We start from the raw sequence: 10,363 nt of genomic DNA, 5'->3' as shown, positions 1-10,363 counted from the left end.
TTTGGGTGCTCGAGCCCCTGCCCTTTTTCAAAATGAATCAAAAGTGCCCCTCTCAGACATATATCAATGATAATATCGTGGTCAATAAAACTAAATAAATGTGATTATTATAACATGACATTGATGACAATGTATACAATAGTAACGAACGGCTCAAAAGTCTGACAATTTCTGTTGAGACGTTGCCATAACGCGTTGCTATGGGTTGCGTGCGTTTTGATTGATTGCTGATTTTCCTCTGTTCGGAAGCGGCTCTAGACCCAAATATGGTCCTTTCAGAGAGTGTGTGGCCTCGCGGGAAAAAAGTAAACCAATATTTTTTTTTCCATCCATAATCAGAGCTAATGTGTTGATTTAATTACAAATCTATATATTATATATTTTAAAGTATTACACAATTCACCAATGCGCGTTTATCATGTATATACACCAACCAATCGTGATCTGGCAAAGCAAGTTCAAATTCCATTGGGCATGTGAAGTGGATCGGTAATTTTCTGTTCTTATTCATAAATCGGTTGAAAATTACATGGACAGACGAACTAACGTTTCGGGCTTTCGGTATGGTGCGAGCGTGTACCGAACGGTTATGAATGCAATCTATAACAGTTAACAGTCGGCTTGTTTAAAGCGCGGAACACACTTCAATCCGAGTTCCCACACGAACATATTAAGTATTCAGTCCATTTTATCACGAAATTCAAACGATAAATGCCGTTTTAACGCTCTATTATGTGACGTGACAGAGAGACGCGTATCAGTTCAACTTCAAGCGGCAGCGCGCGAGTGAACGCGATCATCTCTTCCTAAAGAAATGAATATCTAAAGGTATGTTGAGGATACATTACAACTTATTGAAACGTATCATATGTTGTGTAATCGCTCCATCAGTGTTTCAACCGCGGAAAGACAATAAAACAGCTTGTAAACAAAAAATGTCATGTAGAATCACATTTACCTCAGAAGTCATTCAGTGTCCACAGCTGTGAGTTCACTAGAGAGATTAACTCTTTCACTGAATACATGCACTATATTAGCCTATATATTCGTTATATTAGTCTATATATATATATTCATTATATTCCACTTAGCCTGTTAGTGATGTCTTGTTTATTTAATGTATGTTTAAATAAACCTGTCATGAAAATTACAGCCACTAAATGATTATATTTCAACAACGAGTTGGAGAAAAAAATAATAATAATTAGATTTAGATATTAATGCAAAAACTGCCTTATGTGAAGCTTATGAGTGATGATTTTTATATCTAAAAATAAATATCAAATGAATTTAGGCTAATAGTTTGGGCTCTGTTGTTAATCTTTAATAGCAATATGTAAGGGCTCCCTATATAGTTTACAGCATTATCTTTAAGAAACTTTTAGTTATAACTGAATTAATTTAAGGACAGACACAATTTTTTTTTCATTAAAGGGGTGGTAAACCACATTCTTTTGAAGGCTTGACTGTGTTTGTGGGGTGCACTGTAACATGTGTTCATGCTTCGTTTAAAAAAAATTTGCCTTATTTTTCATATATTTGACCTTTATTCTACACTGCTCTGTCCCTCCTTGTAAAACGGTCTGATGCTTTCCGGGTTGTATGAAGCCAGTCCCTCAAAAATACGCAGTGGGCTCTGATTGGTTAGCTGGCCCAGTGTGTTGTGATTCGCTAAACGCCTAGTGCACGTATGTCGGAAACGTCACGCCCCTTCCCTTCACCGGTAGACACTGCTTTCTTTGGTCAGTGTTAGAAACAACGGCGTCAATAAAACCATACCAATCTGAGCCCGAATCAGACCCAGAACATTTGAGTGAAGATGATCGAGCAGAACCTGTTCAGTCCTCAAGAGTAAAGACTGCGGATCTATAATGATCGCTACTGAATGGCACTTTAACTTTTGTATTTTTAGAACGATTATAGCCAAATATCTGTCCCAAGAACTAACCCAAAACGAACACTAAGCACTGGCTTTAACTAGTAAGTTAGCCAAATCACACACAGAACCATGTTTAGCATGCCTGAAGATAAACAATACATAAAAGCTCTAATCAAAGAATCATTTACACTAATGCCAGGTTCGCTGTTGAGATTTAAACGTTAGTGTTTGTAACGTTAGGAGTTCGTCGGATAACGTTAAGTATGAATGAGCATTTAACAGACTGGTTTGCAGAACAGCGCTGTCATCTGTTTACTTCCTTGCTACAACATATTACAGGAAAACACATCGATGAAAAATAAATCAGACTTACAGGTTGTGGCCCGTAAACAGCTTCTGTTTGTAAATCCAGCTTTCAGGACAAGCCGTTGTGCATATCCTGTATTGAACTCGCGAAGTTTGTGTTGTCCTCCGTGAAATGTGCAGCGCGCGCGTCGTGCATCCAGGCACCGGCAGTGTTTTTTTCACGCAGCTGACGTTGTGCAAATCTGGCATTGAAATCGCGAAGACGGTGGATGTTTAGATGTTTTCCTCTGTTGTGCTGCAGAGAGCCCTGCGCGCGCCTGATTCCCCGCTGACTCAAACACACGTGCATATAACATGCTGTATGTTAAACGCTCTGCAACGCACCTCCGTCCCACAAGGAAGGCTGAACAGAGCAAGTACCCCAGACCTGCAATCCGGATGAATATAACAGCGTTTCCTTGGCATCGCGGCAACAACACTCCAGCCTAACTAACTTATACCACAACAGCGCCGCGATACAAAATGGCCTCACCCCCCCGGATTTAATATTCTCGGAGGAGGGGTTTATGTAAATATTGGGCCTGCTGATGTCAGCAAAACCTGGAAGAATGTGTGTAGTCGCCTACTGGCCGTTTGCTGTAGTCCTTAGAAACTGATTTCTTTAAAAGCAAATATCTCCCTTTGCTTTAAACTTTGAACGTTGTGACTTTGCAGATGTTGTTTATGCTCAAGCAGCAACATTACACGTTAGCTAAAGTTAGAATAGTGAAATCGTGGTTTACCACCCCTTTAAACCACTGTTGAATAAAAATTTATAAAAAGCAATTTTGTAAAACTGCTGTACCGAATCCGTAGCAAACCGTGACTTCAAAACCGAGGATCGTCAGTTTTGTGTACCGTTACACCCCTAATATATATATTTACATATTGCCCCTTTTTTACATTTGAGCCCCTGCCTCTGAAGAACTCTCTGCACGGCCCTGCTTAAAACACTAAAAATCAAAACAAAGATTGAGCATTTGAACATTTATTTATATGACACAAAATATTTTTTACTCAAGCATTTCAGAATGAACCTTTTTTCATAGTACATAATAAACATTACACAATTCTACACTGGAATGCATAATTCAAGCAGATTCAGATTAATCAAATCCCAAAACAGCACACAAAAAATATTTAATTTTAATAAATGTACTTCCCCAAAGGCATGGCAAATTAAATCTAAAATAAATGAAATCTCCATAAACATGCAATTAATTCTGAAACTTCTTTTGTCCAAACACTAAACACTTAAAAAGCACTAAAGGCTCTTTAGCCAGTTCGGTCCATTTCAGCCTGTGAAAGTTGAAGGGCTTTTTCCTGGTCTTCCTCTTTCAATTTCAGAAATCACGGCTCTTTCACTAAACCTTTGAAAACTTTTGGTAGTTCCACAGTCTTTCACCTGCAGTGCAGAGGTCTTCTGTGGTCTGTGGCTCCTTCATGAGAGAAGGGTACAAAAAATGGGATGAAATGTTGGAAGTGTTTTAACAATATCGTGTGTAGAAGGATGTAGCATGTATATTACATTTTTGAAATTAAATTTCCCTCATATCTATATTTGTGACATAAATCATACCGTCACAAATAAAATTAATTAACCATTTTCAGTTCAAAATGTATACAGAAATCAAAGGCAAGATATTCACACTGAGCTTATCGTCGTTCTAAACACACTTTTAACCCTGGGTAAAGTAAAATTTCACACTTTTATATTTGCATGCTTTGGACAGTCACTGAAACACTGTGCATTCTATATAAATAATAAATTCTGCGTTAGAGAGGAAAAACGTCAAATGCTGACAGAAAACGCAACAATTGCAGTGAAGAAGAGACCATTTTAATTATTTTATAGTCTGAAATGTCCATTCAGGTTAAACTTGTAATACGAGGACATGCAAAGCTTGAGCATTTATGTAAACATATTGTGTGTGGTCTTCGTCCAATCAGTGACACTGACACTGCAAATAAGGATGTTATCCCATGGTTTAGTACAGTACAGTGTGGAACGGCAGTGTATGAATACCCAGGATTAATTGTTCATCTCAGGTAAATGATGATCAGTGTGAAACGTGAAGCAAGATTCTGTCTACCTGGGGTTTACTATTTCAAGTTTGAAAAGCCCTCATGTTTTTCATCCTAATGAAGAGAAGCTCTTATAAAAAATAAAATAAAAAAAATTGTCTTACCATTAACATGAATATCCCACAGTCAATAGAGCCGACCAACTGTTGTGGAACAGTTTAAAACAATTGAACGTTATTAATTTATTCCTGGAAAAGACGTGGCAGATATAACAACATACTATATAAGTAGCTTATGTCTTTTTTGAGAGCCTTTTAAAACTAACCTTGTTTTTGATCAGCTTCCATTGTCCTGTCCTGGGGTGAGTCTGCTTGTCAATTTACTGCAACAAAATCAAACAGATATATATTATGTATAAATAATGTAACCATACAAATTGTACAAGAGAGCCAAGTTTCATTGTTCTAAAGCAAAAATTACCACTTACTGCAAATTCAGAATATAAAAGAAACTTTCAGAGCATCATCCAAATGAACAATATCTATATTTGGCAATACATTTCACATGTTTGGTTGTGTATTTGATTTGATTTTAATAGGACACATTCAAACACATTAAATATTGTTTGTATTTTGTTAGCTTAAGCACATTGTGCTTATATATAAATATATATACTTGAAACTTTGAAGATGAGATGACATTTTTGACCAAATCATGCAGAAAACCAACTAATTCCAAAGGGATAACAAATAAATAATATTTCTTGCCACTGTATATAAACAAATAACTCAAAACATTCATACCTTCATGGACAGCTGCTTTTTGAAGTGAATTTGAAGATGTGCATTCAACTAGTGCCATCTGGTCAGTTTAAAAACACTGGGCAGTGAAAACTGTTGCAGAATGTCTTGCATTGATGAAAATGAAATAAAGCTGAGCCTCTCCAAATCGTAATATGCCTCTATAAATTAGAACAAAATCCACATAAAACACATTGGTCAACATCAGAAAAGGTAATTAAATAAAAAATACAGCGCCAACAACAAAGTAAACTCACAAACAATGAATATGTAACTTAACTTAAAGCAAGACCATATCAACAGACGCGAGAGACAGTGTAAAGCTCGTTTAAAAAAAGATTAGAGCCACGTGCTGTTTAAAGTGTTAATACAACAACGATGGATCAAATACACAACACAAATAAACTTGATAGATTAAAACCACAATACAAAAACAACTGTTTACTGTGTTCTCTTCTTCCGCCATGCTGATTGTTTAGTTTTCGTTAACTCCGCCCACTTCTGATCTGAGGCTGCTACTCCGCCCACTTCCGGCATGAGACTGAGGCGTGGCACTGTTGTCCTCAGACTGTTGTGAGTGACGTATATGGGTTCTGAGTTGCCTGGACCACATTTGTGTGGCTATTCATGCTTAATATATATTTTTAATGAAATGAAAAGAGGCAGAGGTGTTTTATGACATATTTCTCCTGGAGTGCCTTGAACGCGCGTCAATTTCGCTTCCAGCGCTCGATTTCTACGCGCGTCCAACTCGCTGCGGACGCGCAAATGCATTCAAAATATATATATATATATATTTTTTTTTTTTTTTTGAAGCATGCTGCCCATCATAAATCAAAGCACGAGACAGACAGGGGTCGGGGGAGAATACCGGGAAAGGTGACAATGGACGATATTCGTCTGTATTTACAATATACACTGTAAAATCTAATAGCTTTCCTGACTCACATATACTTAGTAAACTTTACTCACTAATATAGAATACATACTTCTTACTAGGTTTTGTTGAGTTACAGTCAATTGCAGGGTGAAAATAACAGTTTACTCAATTGTTTGAGTGACGCTTACTTGAAACAAGCAAGTAGCAACAAAGGATGCAATGACGTTACTATACCAGTGAGAGGCAGCAGTGCATTAAAGCGTGCCTAATGTGCAGAAAAAACGAAGAAGAAGAAGCGGCACTTGTAAGAGCATGCGCAATAGAATCTGTACGTATCTCGGCCATCTCAGCGCCAATTTGAATTTTGCAGATGTGGAAAGACGTTGACAGGCTACCTACGTTTTTATCCGGAGCTTTGTTGCAGTTTTGGAAGAAGATTAACAATAAGGTAAGTAATCAAGCGTGCAACTTTTGTGTGAATGTTTTTTTTACTGTCTGTCGCTAATTTTTGCTGATATTCTTAATGTGTACCAAATAATTTTGATATAATTCATAAATGGTTTGACCTATTTTTTGCACATAAATCTATCAGGTGCCACAACGGTTCTTGTATTGTCTGAAAACTTATTTTAACTGTCCCAAATATAATATGTATTATGGTTTTCTATTTTACCATTTTCCCTGATGCATTATCCTCTGTTGGCATTGGTTTATAAATTATTAACATTACACATCTGTTGAAATGGCGCACATTTAAAGTTATATGTAACCTGCAGCTTATAGAGATTAAGTTTGTGATTATTTTTGACAATATTTGTGATTTCACTGTAGCACTATACTATTATTTTTGTGAGACAGCTTCTGGTTGAAGAAATGAGGAAAGTGAACCCTAGTGGAGCACTCATTGCATCAAAGATGGACCAGACCTTTTCAATGTGAAGACATGAGATTTGTGGATGCAGAAACTTCAGTGAAAACATTGATGGACTTTTACAGAGAGACAAGTAAGTACTTATTCCTTTTTCCACCATGAGAAACCGCATTCTCTTTAGGTTTGGCTTTAGAATTGGCCTGTAAGCCTTACCATGCATTAACAAATGTCCACACTGTCCCAAGTTGTTTTTTTTTCATGTGTTGTAGGTGTTTGCGGAGTTTAACAGGATAGTCACCACAGATCTGCAGAGTAAGTTTTATGGTGCTGTGGATCGCTACACACCACGCTTTGTCACAATGTTTAAGTCCAAGAAAGGAAGAGTTGGAGAGAAATTGGATGAGCTTATGCAGCAAATGAATACAGGGGTGAGTTTACTGCAGCCTTCATTTTGTTTATTATTCTGTGACAGAATTAATATAATTAGTGACAGAATTGAAATAACCAAACTTATTTTTACTGTAGCTTAAATGTTTCATGATCTTGAACTTGATCTCTTTTTTTTTTTCCATCTACTTCTTTTTTTTTTTTCCATCTACTTCCAGAAACAAGCAGATGTGACAGCAATGCACACTCTTGCGCTCCGGGGCTTACCTATCCTGCTTAGTGATGATGCCAGTAACGTATACAACACCTGCAAAGTAAGTTCTCATTGTAAAAAAAATATATAAGGGTTACGTCTCCCAAATTTTTTTAATTGTCATCAATTGCACTTCTGTGCTCCACTGAAAGTTGTTCAGTGATGTAAACTTTTCTCCAAAGAAAATTGTGTAATTTTACAACTCATCTGTTCAGTGTTGACTTCATTACTTAATCGTAAAGATCATTAATTGTGAAAACGGTTTATTTGGCTATAAAGCAGCTCTGGAGAAAACTGTGATGTCCCGTTCAGTTATTATACTATTTAATGAATATACCTTGGATACGAGTCGGGATAAAAAAATAAAAAAAGATAAATACTTAATGGGACATGGATAAAAGGCAGTGTATGCAGGGCAGATAACTGACAATTAACCGATTTAATCCCAGAGATGACATGTATGAATTTGAATTGTATTTGTAAAGATATTAAACAATCAACGTCAATTAAGTAAGAAAAATATTGAAAAATCCATGAAAAAAGATAGATAGATAGATAGATAGATAGATAGATAGATAGATAGATAGATAGATAGATGGATAGATGGATAGATAGATAGATAGATAGATAGATAGATAGATAGATAGATAGATAGATAGATAGATAGATAGATAGATAGATTTTGACAAATTAACTTAACACAATGACGTCAAAGTTCTTTTAAGATGGCAGTACAATGAAATAAATGTATGTGGTCACATGACCAAACTACCCAATAATGGTAGACCTACCCAGAACTCATGTAGACATCTTAAATTTGCACTATAAATGGACATGTGCTTCATAATAATAGTTGCTTTTTAATACCACACTAAAATATGTGAGGTAAAACTGGATTTTCACATTCCCCTGTTGTAATATTTGTATTGTTTGGTTTTATTCAGGCATGTGATATTGATGGCTGGCCACAAGTGCCCGTTGGGGTGATGACTGTAATTGATGAAGAAGAACCTCTCATGCCAAATAAACTGTACCTTGACCCAATCATTGTGGAGGGAGGTATAGTACTGGATAATATGCAGAATCTGCCTCAAGCAATTTGCACCTTGTTTGGTCTGTCTTATGCTTTAAATTTGAATTACCCAAAAGGCATGATTAACACTTTTAACTTCATTCAGAAAGTGATTCTTGGTTTGGGACAGAACAAACTGCCACCAAAAATTTCTGAAACTACAAATCTCCTGTTGAGTTAGAATGTAATCAAATTGTGCTGTAAAAGGTGTTTGTTTTAAAAATGTTTTACCCCAGTGCAAACTTGTGTGTACCATCCTTGTGTCAGTTGTTAAGAAAACAAATACAATAAATTTACCTTTGAACTGTATCATTGCCTTCAATTTATTTGTCCATATGTAAATGTTATCTTTGAAAAATTGTGTACCTATTCTCAATGATTTAGAATAGATGATTGTTAGCACTTAAGTTACTTGAGTAAAGCTTACTTGGTTTTTTCAAGGCAATCGGTTTGCATGGTTTTAACAAGTAAACTGGATTGCCTTTAAAGTAAAGTAAACTAGGTAATTCCAAGTAGTATGCAGAAAACATCACCTTAGCACAACTTGCATTTATGAGTTAGGAATACTCACAAAGTGTCTTTTACTTGAATATTTTTAGTTGTTAAAAATAGTAATTCAGAGTAGTCTATACTAAGACAAGTACATCTAAAGTAAATTATTAAGTTACTGGAACTCTCTTGTGAGTGTACAAAACTAGACAGGAATAGTATGTAGAACTAACAAGTGCCTATTTCACTTTACTTGGTTTTTTCAAGGCAATCGGTTTGCATGCTTTTTTTAAGTAAGGTTTACTAATTGGATTTTACAGTGTACAAGCCGCAGTTCAGCTGCGCGCGACAAACGCTGCCAGTGTGAAAGCACAAACGATACAGATCCACTTTTGCGGCACGACTGAAGCGTGGTGTTGTGACGCTTCCCCTCATGTGTATGTTGATGGGCGTTACTCAAGTTTACCGCTATGGGCGTGCGTTTGAGCCAGCGGGAATGAAAAACAAAGGACCGGCGAGAGACTTCCCTCCGTCTCCATGTGCTCTACTTCTATTGGATAGTCGTGTCGCGTTCAATGGATTCATATGCATAAAGTTGAGATTCGGTCAGCTTTTTTGACGCGCAGCATTTGTTCAAATGCAGCGACGCCTTCCCGGGATGCTTTGCGGGCGCGTTAAAGTCGCTTGACGTCACCCATAGGAATAAAGTGGAGTGCGGCGCGACAGAAGTGTTGCACGGACAAGTGGATCTGCACCTAAAGGGTGCGCGCGGCTCCCGCACTCCATACGATACAGATCCACTTTCGCGGCACGACTGAAGCGCGGTGTTGTGGCGCTTCCCCTCATGTGTACATTGATGGGCATTACTCAAGTTTACCGCTGTGGGTGTGCGTTTCAGCCAGCGGGGAATGAAAAACAAAGGACCGGCGAGAGACTTCCCTCCGTCTCCATTTGCTCTACTTCGATTGGATAATCGTGTCGCGTTCAACGGAATAATTTGCATAAAGTTGAGCTTCGGCCAGCTTTTTTGACGCGCGGCATTTGTTCAAATGCAGCGCCGCCTTCCCGGAATGCTTTGCGGGCGCGTTAAAGTCGCATGACGTCACCCATAGGAAAAAAGTGGAGTGCGGCGCGACAGAAGTGTTGCACGGACAAGTGGATCTGCACCTAGACGCTCCGCTCCTGCGCTGCTTACGCCCTGCTAACGCGTGCGGTGTGAAGCCGGCGCTCACTCATCCCCAAACCAGCAATCCAGACCAGCTCAAAATTAATGAATAGCGCACATTTATGCCACGCAATTGTATATGAACTAATGCTGATGAATAATGACAATGTTTACTTTATGATGATTATATAGTAATA

At 37.6% G+C, this 10,363-nt stretch overlaps 1 protein-coding gene across 1 annotated transcript; it reads left to right on the top strand.

Annotated features, from left to right (window-relative positions):
* Positions 1–6,787: 6,787 nt before the first annotated feature.
* Positions 6,788–8,820, top strand: LOC307133630 (uncharacterized protein). The gene is made up of 4 exons (XM_079828771.1): positions 6,788–6,933; positions 7,070–7,228; positions 7,406–7,501; positions 8,385–8,820. Exons 2-4 carry the CDS (start codon positions 7,160–7,162, stop codon positions 8,691–8,693), a joined length of 474 nt encoding a protein of 157 aa, XP_079684897.1. The 5' UTR covers positions 6,788–6,933; positions 7,070–7,159; the 3' UTR covers positions 8,694–8,820.
* The last annotated feature ends 1,543 nt before the right edge of the window (positions 8,821–10,363 follow it).

This window comes from Gobio gobio (assembly GCF_949357685.1).
Source record: "Gobio gobio genome assembly, chromosome: 11".
Taxonomy (NCBI): domain Eukaryota; kingdom Metazoa; phylum Chordata; class Actinopteri; order Cypriniformes; family Gobionidae; genus Gobio; species Gobio gobio.
The sequence above is the reverse complement of the archived record's forward strand: the minus strand, read 5'-3'. Positions and strand labels throughout refer to the sequence as shown.